The following is a 21582-nucleotide window of genomic DNA, read 5'->3' on the forward strand; positions in this document are numbered from 1 at the left end:
TGAGAATCCTCCTGCTATATCAATCTGTCTGTTTTTAAGATTTTACAGGCTCTCGGCAAGTCTTACCATCCGGGCTGTTTCCGCTGTGTCGTGTGCAATGAATGTTTGGACGGAGTACCATTTACTGTAGACGTAGAAAACAACATTTACTGCGTGAAGGATTACCATACGTAAGAGCAGTCATTTTCACACTTTATTTGTTTTAGCCTGGAGGATGTCTTGGCATTAATTACTTAGTTTGCATATCCAGCTCATAAAAGTATCTATTACTGTTTTCTAAATGTATATATTGCCATTCTCTTTTGTTTGTATAGTTTAAATTATTCTCAAGATGCACTCTGACATACTAAGTGCTTCTATAGTTGGCACAGACAGGGCATTTAATGCAAATGAGCTTAGTTTTCCCATGATCCTCTAGTATTTACATACCGGAACAATTTGTTGCTAATAGTCAGTATGTTATTTGATTGCATTATTACATCAAAAAACTCTCCTTGTGGTTTTGAATGGGCTGGATGTATATGTCCTAGACCTGTTGCAAGGAAAATTAGGGGTACTTGAATGTAGACTATTGATGCCCCAAATAAACTGAGCCCTTATCCTCCTTTCAAGGCATCCTAGTTTAGTGTTGATTCATTAAAACCTTTTTATTTTTAGACCCACCTTTAAATTTCAACATTTGCTTCAAAATCTGTTATTTCAGCTTCTTTAATGAGCTCTCCCTAGACCAGGAAGGGACCCAACCAATGGTGATGATTAATTTCTCTAGCACTTCTGGGCTTATGATGCAAGTAATGCTTTGTTGAAACCATAGATCAATCTCAAACAGCTGAATTCGATCTTCTGACATCATGTCAAGATATCCTCTACAACAGGATTTTGGAAGCAAACAAAAAGGGGGTGGAAAAGGTTTTCAGATGAGCAATTTCAGCCTAAAAGTTTGAAATTCATATTGATTTCTCAATTTAGTAAATAAACCAAAAAACAAACTCTTTATAAGTAAATGCATTTATTAAGAAATTGAATTTGATGTGTTTTTTGACATTTCTTTTCTATATTTTTTTTTACAGAGTTTTTGCACCTAAATGTGCCTCTTGTAACCAGCCAATTTTGCCAGCACAGGTAATACCGATAACCAAATGACTTAATGCGTGGTGTGGGTTTAAGAGGCATGATAAGGTCCCGTTAATTGATAATGCACAAGTTTTTTAGATCCATAGAACATACAGCTCCGGTAAATTTGTCCTAAGCTCAATTCCTTTATCCCAGCCTATTGTTCAGGCTTCTCTCTTTAGTGACTGACTGTCTGGTGCAAGTTTTGGGTTTTATAAAGATTTTTTTTTTTTTTTCTGTCTGTTTAGTGAATTTTATCCCCCTTTTGTATCCTGTCCTGGTGGCACACAGGTATTTGTGTGGGCTAAGAGCCTGATCAAACCCTGGGTCTTTCTCATTTGAAAGCATCAAATGTCTCTTGCGTTGGGAAAACCGGTTATTGCAGTAAAGTCGGATCCTATATCTCATATAGTCTTATTAGATGAGGACAGGATAAAGCCTAAAACATTAGGAAATGCAATACTAAGCTCTGCCAGGACTTGGCTCCAAGTTATAAAGTTGCTTAGAAACAGCATCTTTACTTCCTATACCCCCCAACCCCTACCCCCCCCCCCCCTTGCATTCTAGTCAACATATTTGTATCTTTAATCTATGTGTGGTCCATCCTGAGAAATACTAGAATCAAATTGCCAAAAATAAATTATCACAGGGAAAGCATTCGTAAGATGTGGACAGAGACCCATTCTGGCTGAGCCCCAGAACTACAAAGTAACACTCAAATCCGCCTTCGCCGTCTTAATGCGATTGTCTCCAACGCTGTTCAACTTTGCAATAGCCTTTTTTTTGGCTCAAATTAAGAATAAAACATGTGGTGTGGGATTAGCGAAACTAGTTCATGTTTAACCATGGACCATTTAAATCAAACGCATTTTTTTTTTTTATACTTTTATTCAGGATTATTTTATTTTTTTATAAAGGATTTTCTGAAAATCCGGTTCCTTGTTCCAACATTAAATTATTTTATACGTATGGACAGACTCTGTCGCAGTTGTGCAATTTCTCACGGAAAAGTTGTATGCATATAAAAAAAATTATAAAATCTCCTTCAATTCCACCACAATAAAAATATTAGCAGCCTGGTTCCTTTCCCTGCTGACGTCAGACGTATTACATTCATGTTTTTGTTGGATATCGGGCTGCCAGCTATAAATACATAAAGTACACACACACACACACACACACATATACTCCACGGTTTCCCATGTGCTTTTTCAGCTAACCGTATTTACCCCAAGGTTTGTTAATGTCAGGCCTGGCTAAGTGATGTGGCCTCACTAAATCCTGCCCCCTGGGACATTCTGAATTTATTCAGTCTTTGGAAGGAATTTTCATTCTTCCATTAACTCCCAGTGAGGATATTCACTGTTCCCAGATGACTGGCTGAGATTAAATGCTAATTAACCCATTGGTAGTAAATAGATCTGTGCTCACAAAACAAACAAGTTGGAAAATGTAGTCCAAACTAGTTTGTAATTCACCATTTAAAAAAATATAAAAAAATGTTGTGCATTGAAATGTTGCCCCCCCCCCCCCCCCCCCCCCCAAAAAACGCTAAACTGTGACTTATGCCAGGTTGGGGGATATATTATATTTTTTGCATGTTAATTCATTATAATTGTGTGTTCAGCAAGTAAGCGTCTAGATCTTCTCTGGTGTGAATTTTGTGGCTGCGGTTTATTGAATAAACTCCCCTCCCCCCAATTCAGATGTTACTGATGTAGGCAAAGTTGCAGATATAGTAATTTCTACATGGCACCAACATATTCAGCAGTGCTGTACAATACGGATGTTTTAAACAAATAGAAACATTTTTAAACGGTGCCCTGCTCAGATAAATTTAGGATCCTGAATGTGTGACAAATGAAATGTCATTAGCACTATTACCCATTTTAATGCTACATGAAAGCAGGCCATGGCCAATCTGGCTTAAATTGTCTTACTATATTTATTGAAAGCCAAGGTCTGCACATCTTATCAGGTTTGTGTCCTTGTAGCTGGGCAATCATTAATTGAACCCCCTCCTCCCTTAGAATGATTGGAATGTAGAACAGGCAGATGTTGATGTGTTAGTGAGCTGTTTTAGGTTACATGGATTTTAATTATCACCACTTACCTGTGTTTTCTTTCTTTAACCCCCCTCCCATATCAGGGATCCGAGGAGACTATACGAGTTGTTTCAATGGACAAAGATTACCACGTGGAATGCTATCACTGTGAGGTGAGTGTCGCTCTGTCTAGCTGACATTGCCCCAGCACTCCAAAGAGCAATTCTGATCTTAATAAATTTTTACAAGTTTTTGGATTTCAACTGACAAAAAAAAAATAGACTTGATTACTGGGGGAGGGAGGTATTATGGGGTATGCTTCGGAAAAGAGAATGTTCCGTTTGTTTCCATAGCGACTGCACCACTTTAAGAACTTTGCATCAGGTGTGCTGATGGGGTGCAAGCTAGATAACACAGCAGGAGATAGACCTCCAGCTAATGCAGAGTTACAAATCCTGTATTGTAGCCTCACTCGTGTTGTAATTCTGTAACTGCTAGACACAGCAGGCTATCTTATGTAGGGAGATCGGTTTTATTTATTTTTGAAACGTTATACACTGTTGAAATATTAGGATTACCTATCACGCATGTAGGTTGGGCCGAGAAAGCATTATTCAAGTAGATTGAATTCTGAAAAGGTACGTTTCCTTTCTACTTCCCAGAAGGGCTTATTTACAAAGCAGAACCTCAGTAGTGAAGTTAGAAAACGTGTTGAGGCTACGTGGAGGGAGCTGTAAAATGATACGCATCTACTACTAGAGGCGACAGAGCTGTTGTCTGATGATTATAGTCTGAATTCCTGGATTTTGAGGATTTTAGTCTCATGTGAAACAGAGCACCAGAAATTATTGGTGAAAAATGAAAAATGTTTTACTTTGCAGGGATATGGGCTGTAACCGTGTTAGTGTTGTAGTTCATTCTAATCACAGGACATTAAAGAGGTGATGCATTTCCTTTGAAACCCAGATGCCAACGCAGATAAGACTGTTTTCAGAGAGGGAACTAGAAAGGAAATTAACCATGAACTAGACAGAAATTGTGGAGCACAATGGCAGTCACGTTGAACCCTTTCAGATCGGAGATGTGCCCCCAGGCCGCTCTGTAATCAGCCGTATCCCCTGCCTTGCTATTCCAAGAATGCAGTCAGAAATGGTTAAATTACCCAGACAAGTTCAGCCAACCACTAGCTCTCAGCTCCGAGATGCACTGCTGAGCTGCCGTTTCTTGCCCTGTACCTTAGTGCAGTGGGAAGATGAGCGTTTTTGTTAAGGCTTGTTTAGATATTCTCTTGAATTGCACAGATAAGCCTAGACTTTCTATTAAAACACAGATATTCTATTGAGCTGTTAAAATTGGCCCATTTTTGTGGCTTTTCTTTCTTTGTAAGGCTCAGTAGGATATTGCAGTTCTTATCAGATTTCGGTGTCTGTATACCATCCTTGTGAAATTTATCAGATCAATGATTTCTTCGTTACACGACACTGGCAAACAAAACCATCAGGATTATTAACTAGATTCTGAACGTTTGTAAATGTAATCTGTACAGCAAAACTGTGAATATAGCGAATTCTCAAAGACCGCTATTTCTGCTTCCATTTTGCCATTCCTATAAAATTCAAGAACATTTTAGTTTAAATAAACCTGCATATCTCCCAACTGCACTGTTCAACATAGTATCTGCTAACCGGGGCAGGTAACAGACTAAAGGTTAACTTAACTTGTCTGGGTACAACTAACAGAGAGGTCTTCCAGCCATAGGGTTACAGCATGACTCTGCCTGTAATTACCAACATGAGACTTCTGTCTAGTTCATGGTTAATTTCCGTTCCAGTCTTGTCTCTAAATACACACACAGTCTCTTATCATGGTCTTAAAGGAAGTGTATTATCGCCATTTACTTGTGATCTAATAAAACCTAGCATTGAAGCCCAGGCTTCTAGCCATAATCACGTTTAATATTATATCCTGCCCTTCTTCCGAAGCTGTGCATTCTATGGCACAAACAAAGATTTAGTCAAACCTTCCTACTAGTTGGATAAATATTGGCATGTCTGTAGCAAAGGAATCGAAACGGAACCTTTTTAAAAAGGAAGCCCCATGTGAAACAAATCTTTTACTGATTCCAGGGAAACAAATTGCTATAAAAAGGTCACAATATAAACACGTGCATTGCCCATTAATTTACTCATTCTGGTAGGTATATGACGTAAATCAGTATTTTTATTTTAATTATAGGAAATGGCGTTTATTATTCGATTATGGAGGTTGAAACGGGTTAGTGATCGAACAGTCATGTTCTGTTTAACTCCTGCACATGATGCATAAAATGTGATCAGTTTAACCATTTACTTTTTAAAGTGTCTCAATCCGTTCTGAGTTTTTCATGAAGATGGAGACTTGGGCTTTGTTGTCTCTATAAGATAGACACAAGCTAACAAATAATGTAGCCTCTAGCTTAGGCCGTACAGTCTCTGACACCAGAGCAGTACAGCTGAAAGTTCCCAAGTAGAAACTTCAGTTAGCTCTCATGAGCTAATCCCTGCAGAGATTAGATCACTGGGGGCCCTCCAGCAGTAGCACTCGGCAGATCTGAATAAGTAGTCAAAAAAACTAGAAAGGTTTTGACTCCTTAAAATGAAGTGCGGGTGGGGGGAGCTTCCGCTACCATAGCCACAACAGGGACCTGGAGTTGTTCTGGTGCTCTGAGTGTTCATAAAGACATTATGGACATTCTACCCAAGCTGTTACAGAATCATCCTGCGTTCAGTTAACAGGAGAGCAAAGGTGTATTGAAACACAATGCTTTTTATACTTACCCCACTCTGATCATCTTTTTTCTTTGCAGGATTGTCAGCTGCAGCTAAATGATGAGGAAGGCCACCGCTGCTATCCTCTGGACGGCCACTTGCTTTGCCACTGCTGCCACATCAGACGTATAAGTGTTAATATACCGTCGCATCAGACGTCCACCTATCCAATGCACGTCACAGAACTCTGAGTAGGAAAACACAAGCAAATGCAGTGAAAACACAAATCTATCTTAAAAGACTTCAGATGTCCTATCTTAGAACACCTAGCGGTACAGCGTGTTTAAATCAGTCTGCCATGGGGACTGCGCTAGGTGAATCAGGAAAAGAGGAAGATGAAAAGTGACATTACCTGCTCACCTCCTGAATTAATGTAGACAGGTGTTGCTTAGTCCAGTTCTCGAATCGTCAAGACGTATAAAGAAAGAGGAAAAATAATAGAATATATCTTTTGTTGATAGGTTATTTTAAAACTCATCCCTCAATTTATTTATTGTTCTGTCATTTTACCCCATAATTCCCAGGGAATTTAGTGGCAGCGAATGCCTACCCTCGTCAAAAGCTCAAAAAAAACAAAAAACTGTTCTTACTAAGTCTGGTAGCGTGGGAAATAGGAAATGCTAGCACTTATTCTAGGTTAACCCTTTTGTAGCCAGATACATTAGGAACAACGGGTGAGAGTGAAGTGGCTTTTTTTTTTTTTCAATGGCCACATGGTGGCTGTGAAGGGGTTAACGCTAAGCGGTTGAAAATATTTTGTTCTCTTTTCGATTAACTCTATTGTGCACAGTATTGTATATAACACAATGAACATTAAACCCTTCCACAAATGTGCTTAAAACTTTTTGTTTTTGTTTTTTTGGAGGGGTCCAGCTACCCATAATGGACGTTGGGATAGCATATTGGCTGTGCTTAATGGGAGTGGACAATGGGCACATTTCTCACTTTCTGCAAATCAGAATTGGTGAGCAGAGCTGCTTGTAGTGTGGATACAATGCTAATGTGACTAATTTCCTTATAAAAAAAGAACGCTTTCTCCTAATTACGTACCTGCCAAACCACCCAGATTTCACAAGATAGTCCCCTAATTTCAAGTTTCATAGGAGATCAGTATTAAAGAAAACGTGCAGCTTTTCATTGTAGAATACACCGATTGCTATTGTGTACTTTAAGTAGTAGTTTTTTTTTTTTATCCCCTTTCTTTTTGACTTTCGAAAAAAGTAATGCTGTGTAATATTCTCTTATGGATACTACCAATTTCAAACTACACCGTACGGTACAAAGAATTTATGCACAAAAAACAGTGAATTGACTGATAAATGCCAAAATAAGTGTAATTTGTAATTTATTTTTTTTTTAATTTTTTTTGAAGCCCAACAAAAAATTTGTAAAATGTGAGCTTAGATGGTTTAACCTTCCCTAATGACACAGCAAAGTGTCCCCGGAGGTTTTTAATACTGGGAACATGTATCATTCCATCCAAGTTCACTTACTGAGACCCTAAAAATACCTCTTTCTGGTTTGTGAATGTGAAACATCTGGCCTGTTCCTAGCAGTGACGATATAAATAAACGGCTCCATTGAATTCTTCCATTGGGGTTTATTTACTAATGTTGAAAGTCCACATTCTAGGCTGACTGCGAAATGCAACTATTTTTTTGGACTGAGCTGCTTTAAGCCTGAAATTTGCAGCTCTCTTTCCAAGTTACCTTTAATTCCCGTTTTGAGAATAATCCCCTTTTCAGCTTTTATTGTGAACAAAAGGAGAATCAAGTGAAAATTTTACTTTGATTTTGTTGAAAATTATTCAAAATGTAAAAAGTTGCCTTTGAATAAGTATTTAGATCGTTGGCTTTTTTTTTTTTAATCAAGTTAAGTTTCAGTCGTCTTGGTAACAAGTCCTCACTAGCATGAGAAGCTAGCTCTAATCGGCTTCAAAACAACAAAACTGATAATTTTGCTAGTTCACATCCTCTAGAATTCTTGCACAATTTAAACGTTTTCCAGGCTATTCACATTTTCTGTGCAAATTACTTTTATACATTCCACCCAATATTATTAAGAAGAAATTATAAAAGTATCTTCCCCCTTCACCGAATATAAAAACCAAACTTTAATTTGGTTGGGTTAACCTTTTGGATCAACAGCAAAAAGCAGATGTGTGAGCGGCTGAACTTGATGGACACATGTCTCTTTTCAGCTATGTAACTATGTAAACTATTCATTTTATGATAGGTTTCCCCCCTCCGCCCCCCCTAATTTAATTATTCAAACCTTTTAGAGGGTATAGATTCCCTCGTTTTGCAGTCCTGCAGAATGACTGAAAAACACCCCAGAAATATTAATGTGATATCGTATAATAAAAGACTTGGCTGTATTAGAATGTTCAGATGCCCTGTTTTTATATGTCTGTTTTTTGGTTTTTAAGAATTTGCAGATTCTAAGCTGCTCCTACATTCAGTAAGCACAGTGCCTGTCTAATAAAACCATATATTTATCTAAAAAGTATTCCTGGCTGTTCCTACAGCCATTGTCACTGTCCCCCTTTTCTCCTTTTAGTGACATATACCGTGTTAGCTCTGTACAGACTGCAGTACAGCGTGGGAGGCATGAGGTCCTATATAATGCCAAAAGTACCAGCAGGAAAACCCATTTCTGTATCGGTTGAGGAGCAGTGCAGGATCGGTGCATATCATTTATTTTATTTCTACTTCGATTTGAATAGAAAGTCAAAAGCAAGCCATGTACGCCACTAAACTTATTGTCGGGAATTCACAAAGGCATTGCATGTTTTTGGACAAAAATTTGAAAAAAAAAGAAAATAAATCTCCAAGTTATGGTTCGTTCTGAAACGTGCAGTTCCTATTAGTTCAGTTTAGTGGATAACAGTGTGAGTGAAAGGTAGAACGTGATCAAAGGCTTCATGTAAAGGTTTTTAGGCACACCTTTTATAGCAAGTCATCTGCCAGCAAGTGTTAAACATTTCAGTGCTAAAAAATGTGCAAGCTGCCAAGAACACAGGGCCATCTTTGGCATTTATCTATAGCAGTAGGTCCATTATTTAACACATAGATTGTAGCCAATACATGATTTATAAGTAAATACCTCTTTGCAGAGCACAGTCGTGTGACATAGCTGTTCTCTTTATCTGATTAGAGACCGTGCAGGTACAAGACCTATTGTCCGTTATTTACGAACGTGAGAATCTTGAGGAATTCTAAGTGGATTTCAAAGTTAAAATAGCTGAACATGAACAGGCTAAGTCTCCGCGTACACTGTCAGTTTCTCTGCCTTGGCCTAAACGTTTAAATTGTTTGAATTCCAGACAGTAGTTCTCCCTTTTGTGAATGACTTTGTGTTTTAATAATAATAATAATGTACAAGCTAAAGGCATCTCCAACCATCGGAGACGATCACAGCTACTCTAGTTAAACTTGATCTTCAGTCAGATAAATGGGGCTTCTGACATGACAGGACTTATTTACATTAAAATGATACAAATTTAATACATGGAATCTTTTCAATACTTAACATCATGCCTTTTTTTCCCCCTTTAAGTTATGGAATTTGCTACCTGAAAACTCTCTAGGTGCCTTTTAGAAGCTAGATCAGGGGTGCCAAAAAGGTAGATCCCCAGATGTTGTTTTAGAACTACAACTCCCATGCCTTCAGAATGACAAAGCATCATGGAAGCTGTAGTTGTAAACCATCTGGGGATCGGACTTTTGGGCACCCCATAGCTGGTACAGTTTACCAAATGAGATGTTCAACCCTAACCTTCCTCCAGTGTTAGTGCCAAGTGCCCAGTTTGAAAATATAAATAATACGTAGGGGGGGTGGGGGCTTACACCTTTTGCAACAGCAGCAGAGGTGTTAATGAAGTTTTTTTCTTTTCTCCATACGGATTAAAAGGAGCACGCCAAGCGCCATAATCGCTACAGCATACTGTAGTGGTCATACTGCCGGGTGTAGACTGGTGACGGTACATGGTAATGGTCAAACCGTTTGCAAACAGTTTCTTACCTAGGGTCCAATACTTTCCCCTGTTGCAGGCAGAACCTCTCTGTATTGGGTCAAGTTCAGCAGTCATTGGCTGATGGTGATCAGCTGCCATTCAGCCAAAGAGCTGGCTCCTTATATCCGCTTCCAGCTTTTAATGGAGGAAGTCACCGGTTCCTTTCAAACTTTGACTACTTACATATGTGGGTGCCAAGGCAGTCCTGGCACCATAACTACTACTGTATTCTGCAGTGCTGATGGTGCTTGCATGTTTCTTTTATATTTGTCCTCAGATTAAGATATGAGGAACCTTTAAGATTTACTAGAGATAGGACTGTTTATTCCAAGTTACTGGATATCTTAAAATGTATTTTTTTATTTGAGTTAATAAACCATGTAGGGTATGTAAAATGCTGCAGCTTATGAAGCAGATAAGTATTATGGAAGGACGTTATTTCTTGTCGTATTCTGTAATGCCATACTTAGCAATTACTATCATATCGGTGACTTCTGGAGTTGCATATGAATTTAGGATTTAAAAAAAAAAAAACTCCCAGATTTTGCAAGTTCATCCTATCACACATCTCTGCCATTGCTACTAAATGGTGTGTAAAATTATATTTGAACTGATTATCCTTGGACATATTAATGACTAGTATCTTAACTAGTACAGTCGTGGCTATCCCAATATTCTACATATTTACATTCTTCTAGCTTACAAGTGAGTTACCAACGGGGCTGTTCACTTAAGTGAATTTCAAATTCAAGGCTAAAAGTAGCCAAATTGGAAGCATAGCTGGCTTGGAGAATCCTGTTTTCCTGATTTGACCTTAACCCCTTAAGGACACATGACATGTGTGACATGTCATGATTCCCTTTTATTCCAGAAGTTTGGTCCTTAAGGGGTTAAAGGAACACTATCGGGTCAGAAATAAAAACATATTCCTGACCCTATAGTGTTAAAAACACGATTTAGCCCCCCTTAAATAGGATACAAACGTCTCCTTCATTCCAGCGCCACACGGGTCTGCCGGCGCTGATACTGGCCCTTATCCACCTACATGGCTGATATCCTCAGAATTGAAGATCTCAGCCAATCCAATGCTTTCTGATAGGAAAGCATTGGATTGGCTGAGATAGTCAGAATGGACTATCTCAGCCAAGGATGTGGGGTGGAGCCAAACGCCACGGTGGCCAATCAGCATCTCCTCATAGAGATGTATTGAATCAATGCCTCTCTACTGGGAATGTTCAGTGTCTCCATGGAGATGCTGAACATCCGTCCTGCACGGTGTGCAGCAGTGACCCACGTAGCACCTCTAGTGGCCGTCTGAGTGACTGGCAGTGTTGACAGCAAAATGCCTGCAGGGGCAGGCAATAGACGCTAGAAAAACCAACTACATTAAGCTGTAGTTGTTCTGGTGACACTAATGTCCCTTTTATTTTGAAATTCACTTTGAATTGCAATTCTCATTTTGGCTCTTGAAAGAAGTGAGGGGAGCAGGGTTAATCACCAGACAGGATAAAATGGTGGTCTTTACACTGGGACTATTAACTTATCAAGTCTGTGTTTTGAGGCCTACATTTATTTAAAAGGAAAGAAAAATGTATAATCTGTTACTCAGTATTGATTACAGATTGCATAGATATATAATTGATAGTTTTACATTTCCCACACCCCTTTTCAGTCCCCTTCACTTATCGGATGAGAGCGTTGCATACTTTGTGTTTGTGTCCGGGCCTGCCTTAGCTTTGCACCCTACAAAGGATAATGGCCTTTGATTAAATAGTGGAGACACTTTGTTTTTGTAATTAAAGTTTTGTGCTGTAAAGATACCAGCTTTGATTTACCCTGTGTGTTTTTAAGCATCAGCATACTGTGCATAGAATTATGAACGTAAAATGTAATTTTACTTGCAACCGGAGAGGCCTATAAAATATTTAATTTTATATTTTGTACTACTGTTTTCAAATGTCCACACACTGCACAACATCAAATTACCCCGATGGGACAGGTTGAACAGTATTGTAAACCATGCACACCGTATAGTACACACTGAATTATTCAAACAAGGCGCTATAAACATACGGGCTGGGCCTAGCTTGTGTTATACCAGATCTGATTTTCAGCTTTTACTTGGTTGTCCCCAATTACAAGACTGAGGCTAAAATTGGCACGCTGTGATTATAGTGTAAGCAGTTATTTTGTCTCAATTTTGCCATTCTGGATTAATTTCGGTAAAATTTTGCAGATAGCAATCTTACGGCACTAAAAGTGAAGGTTGTAACTTGCGTCACTCAAAAGACGTTCGTTAGACACTGGTTTTGTACCTCCTGTAGACTATAGAACAGAGAAAGCTATTTTCTGCTTCCTTAGCGCAAACTATTTAGCCCTAGCAATGCAGTACAGGATAGGGTAGGATTGGTTTTTTTTTTCCCCAGTGCCAATGCCTGCTTTGTGCACAACGTCAAACGTGTATTTTATATATACAAAATCAAATCTGAAAGGACAGATTGGTACAGACAAGTCAAAACTACCATAGAATTTTTTTTTTTCTAAGTATTTCCCAAAGCAGTCTCCTTCACTTCACAAGTATCTACTTTTAGCCCACCCTGCGCACAAAAAGCCACGTTTAACTCGAGGACAGTAAAACATTAGATGTGCAAACACGAGTGTCATGCAGTTATGCGCCAACAGTTGTATCACAGATGCATGATATAGGTGTCCTTTAATGCTATGATTCTTCAAAATTTTACTTCCATGTCTTTATCATACTAAGTGACTCTTTCTGAGCCACTCAGCCGTGTTGTCAGACACCTGTATAAGAATCACTGATTTCAAGAATCTAATTTTGGTAGACAAGACTGTAAATAAATTGTTATAGCAGCAGGCTGCTACATGGAGCCCGTTTGGGTCATGAGCAAACGGGTCCCACAAAAATGTATCTTACCTCACCCAGGCTCAAGATCACACTGGAGACATACAGTGGCATGTTAACATTATATAGGGGAGGGTTAATTGCACAGTGCCTTATATATTCCTAGGTCAAAAAATTCAAAGGGCATATATGTTATTAAACGGCAGGTTATAAACCTCATAGCACTTCATTGGTTAAAGATAGGATGTGTTAAAAAATTCATAAAGTCCCACAGAGAACAAGAAATGGTTTAAATATACATTGAAATTAGGCTTATATTTTAAATTATGTTGCAACCTTCAATTAAATAGACGAATCTGCTAAATGTTTAAATTCCGTCAAGACAGACGGTTTATTTTTGCATTTAAAAAAAAAAAATCTGTAATTTTCATGAACGGGTTAAGCTAATTGCATTGAGATGCACTATACGAAGGGGTGGAAAAAAAAGTAACATTTCAAGATGAGATATTTAAAAGGTTTTGTGCGATACATTTGCCCACGTAAAAAACAACAAACCAGAAAAACAAAGAATAAGATTTAATAGGATTTTCTAGCACTGGGGTAACAGGACATTATATAACAAATTAACATATTGCGTATTTTCACGCATACGAGCAGGTATGTGCACCTATGTCTTGAATCCTGATAAATGGTTAGTTTATATAGCTATAGATTATAGCTTCGCGTTAAGGCAAGTCAATATTCCTTTGACCACAACATTGTAAAATATATGGGCTGCTGCCACACACTATAATATTATATTTTATATATATTTATATTATAGTGCAACTAACAACTGTAGGATATAAATTTGACTTAAATTAAGTTTTTCCTTAATATATTTTAATTTTCTTTGAAAGAATATAGTTTTCTTCCAAAGACTTGGACCAATTTTGTAGGAGATCAATGTAAACTGCCCAGTTTGTATATCATGTATACTAGTTTACACGTGCAAATATGAATTAGTTTAACTATTTTTGTATAAATTCTTGTAAAACTCTAAATTGTGATTTTTTTTTTTTCCTGTCATTTTAGTACTTTTTAGAATAATTTTTTTATCATTTATTTTTCAGTGTTTTTGATTCTCTTGATTGTTTAAGAAAAGAAATGGGGGGAAAAAAAAAAAAACCTTGGGAAAAATTGTAGATTTTATTTATCGGAAAAAAAAGCAATCTGCTATCACCCTTAAGTTATTTAATGTTAAAAGCCAGAATTGCCATGTAAACCTAGATGTTATCTGCTTTTTACAATAAAGACTTTTTTTGTAGTTATATGTAAATGTGTGGACTCCATTTTATTCCAAATCCATTGGTTCTTATGATTTCAAAAGTAACAATATCTGATAACACAAGTTGCAGTACTGAAAGTAAAAAAAAAAAAAAGCTTAGAAGAACAGGTTAAGATAAATCGCACTGGTAGAGAGAACTTCATAGGCTGTTAAGACTGTTCTGATCGGTTAATATTTTAAATGTCGGCTACGTAATGTCAATTATCCCCATTCTATATAAAGTGCAGCAGAATTTGTTGGCGCTATATAAATAAAATAAAATACGATTCTTGATTATATGAGCTTCAAATTCAGCCTAACATGGCATGTAATGTAATATATACAGGGTTACTTACTAAAGTTAGGTCTTAAATTTGAAATTCACCTTAAATTCTAAGTAGCCAGACTGAAAGCATAGCAAACTTGGAGAATGATTCCAGTTTAGCTTCTTTACCTTGAATTTAAAATTAACTGTGACTTTAGCGAATAATCCGGATAAGTAGAGAATTCTAGTTTGGTGCATTCTGCTTGAGGCCAAGATTGTTAAAAACAACGTAGAATCTAAACAATTCTTATGGGGTTATTATGTCGCTAGCTCATTCAAACAACATTCACAAGACTGCTTATAGCTTGTTACACTTAAATCATATTAACCTCCTAAGGACACATGACGGAAATATTCCGTCATGATTGCCTTTTATATCTGAAGTTGTGTCCTTAAGTGGTTAATAATATTCTACATATATTTCTCACTGCCGTCTATAGGACGAGGAAACCATCAGACCCACTACCCCCAGAACATTTAAAAAAAAAAAAAAATTGAATTGGATCAAAAATTTGAATATTTACTAAATAGCCATTAGTAAAGCGTGGAAAAAAATATTTGATTGGTGGGGGAGGAGTAGCAATAAGTCTATTTGTAGTCACAGCTTTACTATTTTTGCCTGAATTTTGCAATTCTATTTTCATTTGCGCATTTGAACTCATTGTGAAATTGTAGGCCACGACATTGGAAATGGAAAACCTCTCCACCAGCTATCTTGGCTTGAAATATGAAATTCTCTTTGAGGAGCAAAAATAAAGGCACATTAGTTCAAATATTTATATATAAAAGTTCTAGAATTATTATGAAAATTATAAATGTATTTTTATAGCAGACAGGAGGCAGCCATTATTGTATCATTGATTTGTTTGAACAACACCAAGCAGCCAATCAGAACCATCTTTGGGTCACGTTTTGTCCTGTCCTGTCTTCTCCCCTCCCTCATATACCCGGCCGTGTCTAAGATGGAGGCATCTCGCAACAGTAAAATGCAACCAGTTTTTCTTACGACCCTTTCAACCTTACAGGTCCTGTAATACCATAATATAGGTGCCTGCAATCACACAGTTACAGGCCTGTGCAAATCTATCCTACCGAAAGGTTTGAAATTTCTCCAGCAGAAAAGTAAGGAGTAAATAAATATTATATATATATATTGCAAGTTATAAGCCTTAACTGCACAATATGTTTTTCAGTCTGCTAAGACCCTTAAGTATAGAAAACAATAGCCTGTTATTTTTAATCACCCTAATTACAGGCACCAGAATAATTATACAGAAGATCCATTCAGTGTGGCCTTATCTGCTTACTGAGGCTGAAGTCATTTGTTCTCGGTCATTTCTCCAAACATTCCCCGGCAGTGGGTTTAAACATAGTTTAGAAGATTTTTTTTTGTTTACCGCGCACTTTAATTCATTAGCCATCAATTCCCATAAAATCTCATTCAATTTAAACTTGTCGAGCAGTGTAGTGCCTGTTAAATTATTGAGAATGTGAAAGTTCTAAATGCAGACTTACGGATGAAAGCACAATGGCCAGATTGACGTAGCCAACTGGTAACTTTTGGACTCATGAGCAAAAGGAAACAACTCTCAAGATTCGCATCCTCCCGTTGACAGGTGAAGTGATAAAATATTCAAAATTAAAATAAGCTCATTTAGAAAGAAATGTCTCGTAACTTTACATTTTTTTACATTACAAATATTGACCGTATAATGCAAACCACTCTGAAAGCAAATATTTCTGCCACCGTTCTATTAATGCCAAGAGTTTACGACAAAGATTACGAAGGGAGCTCAGGTCCTTAACGGTCGTTTACATTGATTTAAATGGGGCCTAGGATCGAGTGCCTTCCCACACTATGGTTCTGGTGCATGAGACTGGATCTCTGCTGCAGCACAGACCGACGAGGAACAGTCAACCAGATCTGGGACATGAGACATACAGGATCTCCTCCCTCGATCTATATCACAAAAGGCTTTATCCTTTGGTAATCACACCTTCCTGAAAAATACAGAATATTGAACTTGCATTGCGGAGATTGGCCCCTGGTGTCCCTGACTCGTTCACACACGAAATAAATTCATGTCATTGCACAAGTGAGATAGCTCGGACAGCTTTGTGCTCGCACAGATGACACATTAAAACAGCAGACGGTTGTCTTTGCAGAAGGAAATGTTCTGTGTTCACAGGATGAAACAACTAATTAGATGTGGTCTTGCGTTATTATACCACCCTTTTATATTTAACTCTCTCCCAACCACATGCTATAGTTGAATCTCTTTGGGGAGAAAAAACATGTCATGATATGGATATAAATGCTGTGGTTATTTTGGGGATGGAGTTAAAATAAATGGTGGTTTTATGTGTAAGGGTAACTCTTGGCAGTGGTGTTACAACCAGGACGCCCTAACTTTTCAATAGGTCTGAGTGACTTACAGAATAATAAAACTGCCAGCAAGAAGTCTTTAAAGGGGACTGTAAGCATGTTTCACTGTGAGGAAGCATTGGATTGGCTGAGATGATCAGGACTGATAGTCTCATCTGGGGAGGAGTGTTAGCTGCAGTGAGATCAGCACCCCGGGGAAATAAAAGTTAAATCAATTCTATTATTTTAACTATTTCTGGGGGGCGTTAATATAAAGACCCCTATGATTACCGATGGAAATAAAAAAGGTTTTCCTAAAGTTAGACGGCTCCTTTAAAGTTCCTAGAAAGCCGACCCCTCAATTCTATAGAAATAGCTGAATATGGTCAAAATAGCACCTTCCAGTTGAACTATTTTGACCTAAAATTTTAATTTCTCTTTGACTTTGCGACAGCTCACACCTTAGTGAATAAATGGTTTCCACAAATGTTTTCCAATCTGTCCTGCCTATGGACTGTTTTCCTATTCTGCCGTTTTTCCAGGTCCCTGGGCTGACAGCGACACCTGTGAATAGCCAAGCTCTTTCTGGACACAATGCCAAATTATTATCATTATTATTATTATTAGTACTGTTATTAACATATGGCGGAAACTTATTCAGCAGCACTTTACAATATTATAAAGGGGGGAAATAAACAATATCATATGCAAAATATTACAGGAACAATAGGTTGATGAAGACCCTGCTCAACGAGTTTACAATCTAGAGGAGGTGGGGTATAAAACACAATAGGAATGGCACCGAGGGGTATAGCAAACAAGCGACAGGGTGGGGAATCGGCAGAACTGAAAGGTGAGAGCGGAGTGTGGCTCTTTCAGAGAGAGCAAGGGACAGAGAGAGCAAGGGACAGGTTTGTGAAATAAAAGTTACTCTGGGAGGCCTAAGCTTTCCTAAAGAGATGGGTTTTGAGGAACTTCTGAAATGATTGAAGACCAGAGGAGAGTCTGATAGGTAGGGCCATGTTCTTTCAATGGAAAGGAACCCATGAAAAGTCTTGCAAGCGCGAGTTAGCAGTAAGTGTGTGAGCAGCAGACAGGAGGTCACTGGTAGAATGGAGAGACCGAGAAGGAGCATATCTATGAATTAGTGAAGTAATGTTGCAGTGGCTAGAGTGGTTTAAAGCTTGATAGGTACGGGCTAGTATTTTGAATTGACAGATACAGGAAGCCAGTGTAAGGAGTGTCAGCGGAGCGAGAGGAGCAATAGGAGAGAAAGATCCACCTGGCGGCAGCATTCCCTGCAGACTGTAGCGAGGCAGTACGGCTTCTGGGAAGACCAATTAGGAGAAAATCTCCGGGAATCAATACGAGAAATTACTAGAGCATGGACAAGCTCCTCAGTAGCATCTTGCATTAGAAATGGCTGACGCAGGCAATGTTTTTAAGGTGGAATTGCCAGGATTTGGTAAAGGTCTCAGAATCAAAAGATAACCCCAAGACAGCGAGCTTGCAAGGCGTGGCTGATGCAGGTACCGAAAGAGAAGAATCGGTATTAGAAGGAAAATTAAGAAGCTCAGTTTTGGAGAGATTTGAGTTTTAGAGAGAGGGTGGACATCCAATTAGACTCCCGAGCAGGGCCGCCATCAGATCATGACAACCATGACGGTTGACATGGGCCCGGTGGTCCTAGGGGGCCCGGACTGCTGTGGGAGTCCCAGGCACCACATTCCCTATGTGCACATATACATAGCAATTATCACTATATATATATATATATATATATATATATATGCACCAGTGGGCCCCTTGCTACCTGTACCCTGCAGTGGAGGCCCAGCACAGCTCTTCTCTCTGTCTCTCTAACTCTCGCGAGCCTCGCATCTGTCAGAGCGTTGTCACGGGTTACCATTACAACGCTCCGCGGCATGCAGGCAGGGCTCATGAGCGAGGCGCTGCTGTAAAGTGAGGATGCCAGAGTGTGCTGCGCCCCCTCTGCAGTGTACAGCTCCTGGCTCCCTACACCATGCCACCGGACCACCAGGGAATGCAGTCTCCCCCCTTCCGGGGCTACAGGTAAGAAGGAGGGAGGGGGGAATAAAATAAATTACAATAAATGTAAAAAAAGGCAAAAAACAAACAAATATGCTATCCCTTCCCCCACAAAATGTAGCCCCACCCCTGATTTTATACAACATTTACACACACTGCATCCTTACACAAACAGACAATCTACAGTCACTAGTCACTATACACACAAACACTATGTCCACTACACAAGCACACATTGTGTATTAGAGTGGGTGTTTGTGTAGTGGACGTAGTGTGTGTATAGTGGATGCAGAGATGTGTTTGTGTAGTGGATGTAGTGTTTGCATGTATTAGATGCAGTGTGTGTAGTGGACGTAGTGTTTGCAGTAACTATACACACACACTACATCCACTACACAAACACAACTCTGCATTCACTGTACACACTCTGCTGTCACGATACACACACTACATCCACTAAACAAAAACACACTGCGTGTAATAGATGCAGTGTGAATAGTTACTGCAAACACTACATCCACTATACAAACACATACTACATCCATTACACAAATGTACAATCTACATCCACTATACACACTACAGCCATCACAAACACTGCATCCACTATATCCACACCACATTCTGTACACACACACACACACACACACACACACACACTTCATCCTTGTAGGAGGACTCAGAACGGGCCCTGTGGACGAACTCGAGGTGGGCCCCGGTGGCCCAGAACCTGAGCGGTGTCAGGGGCTCCCAAATTTCTGATGGCAGCCCTACTCCCGAGTAAACAGTTATGGTTGCTGTTTGGGGCACAGGCTCTGCAAGACTACATGCCATTTTATATTAATATACATCCATTACGTCCTTGCCACAGTCAGTTGTCTTGGGCATCCACAAACCATACTTTATGTTGGGTCCAACACTCCATGCACTTTACTACCGTGCAACATTGGTTATTTTGAGCCAATATCACAGTTCCTCTCCATATGTTGAGTGAATCATTAGCCCCTTGACTTGTGGCTAATTAGGAAAAGCTGTCATCATTTACAGCCTGTCACTCCTTCTAACAATCTATTCTACCTTAATTGGCCGTCACCAATTGAACTTGTCAAACCCTGGCCCTATTTATACTCCATTTACATTTTTATTGCCCCTAAGAGATAGTATCTGGAGTTTTCAGACGGGATACCCATTGCTACATTGTTCTAACAGAACTGCTTGCTTCACTCGCTGAGGACACCTGAAAGAAATTCATTACGGCCATTTTGGAGAGCGTTGCGTATTTGTAAAGAGAGATAACTTGATTGGAATTCAGGCAGGAAGCTCGGAAACAAATAGTCCCGATCCCAGCTTTGTGAGAACATGTCCCAAGCAAAAAATGTGCTGATAAAATGATTGAAGTCAGTCTTTCCCAACACAAGCCATTCCTTTTGTGCTGTGATCACGCCTGCAGGCTTTTTAAACTACCAAACAAAATATTATTGGGCTGAGGTGTGAAAGAGATGCTTTTCATACTTTATAGTTAGCAAGTTGGTTTTTCGAGACTCCGGCAAGAATGAACAGGAGTCTAAGGTGTTTTTTTTTCTGTTGCAATCCCTAATAACCCGTATGGTGCAGCTAAGATCACACATTCTGTGCGAATGCTGCCATTCACACGGTCGCTTGGAGACAAGACACACTGATACACACTTTTGTAATGTAGACAAGTAAGGTTCTTATCAGATAAGACTTTAGTTATTTACTTAACTTTTCATTTCCTTCCGACGTGTAAATCAAAATCTGAACTTTTCAGGAACCGCCTTAAATAAAATAAATATTAATTTCAAAGAAAATAAAAACAGCTCAGTATCATATCAGTAGCACAGCCTACAGTATATACAAGAAGGCAGCAGCTTTAATAGGCAGCTAAGTTACTGTTAATATGGAGAATATAAAATTTGACACTATTTGGGTTATCTAAGTAATAGGGGATCTCACTAAATGACAAAGTTAGCCAAGTCGACTGTCACAGGGCACCAGAGTCGCAAATTTTTTGTAAAGAATCTGATACAGAGGTGGAATAATCAGATACACACACACACACAAAGATACACACATACTGAAACAGACATACACACATACAGTCATACATACTGACACAAACATACTGAAACAGACAGACACAGACATACACTAACATACATACAGACATACACACACATACGCGCATAAGGACATACATACTGAAATACATAACATACTGACATATATACATACATACATACATACATAGCAAATTTTTCAGCCAGCCTCCTGCTTCTTACCTTTTCTTTGCAGTCCACCAAATAGGCATGTTAGGGCTACCCAATAAGCATTGTGGCCCTTTAACAGCACAACCACTATTATTGGCGCTAAGTGCAGGTCATTTCCACACAGCTAACATACATAGAGCTGCGCAAGACGCAGAGGAAGAGGTGGAAGGGGAGGGCATAAACGGACTACCAACAGACTCAGCCAGCAGAAGCCGGCTAAAAGATGACCAGCATGTGTGTCTGTATGTTTGTCATTGTGTGTGTCTGTTTATCTGCATGTGTGTCTGTATGTGTGTGTCTTCCTATCTGTATGCATGTCAGTGTTAGTATCTGCATGTGTGTCATTGTGTGTATACATGTATCAGTGTATGTGTATATGTGCATACAGCTCAGCATTCAAAACACC

At 38.9% G+C, this 21582-nt stretch overlaps 1 protein-coding gene and 1 long non-coding RNA gene across 2 annotated transcripts in view; both read left to right on the forward strand.

Moving 5' to 3' along the window:
- Positions 1-7285, forward strand: part of WTIP (WT1 interacting protein) — a 67291-nt gene extending 60006 nt beyond the window's left edge. Inside the window, exons 5-8 of the mRNA XM_063438882.1 lie at positions 40-170; positions 1071-1122; positions 3263-3331; positions 6004-7285. Coding sequence (XP_063294952.1) covers positions 40-170; positions 1071-1122; positions 3263-3331; positions 6004-6156 — 405 coding nt within the window. The 3' untranslated portion in view covers positions 6157-7285. The remainder of the gene's footprint in view (positions 1-39; positions 171-1070; positions 1123-3262; positions 3332-6003) is intronic.
- Positions 7286-11384: 4099 nt separating this feature from the next.
- LOC134579350 (uncharacterized) lies at positions 11385-13990 on the forward strand. Its single transcript, XR_010086198.1, has 2 exons — positions 11385-11786; positions 11832-13990. It is a non-coding gene; the product is annotated as an uncharacterized LOC134579350 (long non-coding RNA).
- Positions 13991-21582: the final 7592 nt, after the last annotated feature.

Source organism: Pelobates fuscus, chromosome 12 (genome assembly GCF_036172605.1).
Source record: "Pelobates fuscus isolate aPelFus1 chromosome 12, aPelFus1.pri, whole genome shotgun sequence".
Lineage (NCBI taxonomy): Eukaryota > Metazoa > Chordata > Amphibia > Anura > Pelobatidae > Pelobates > Pelobates fuscus.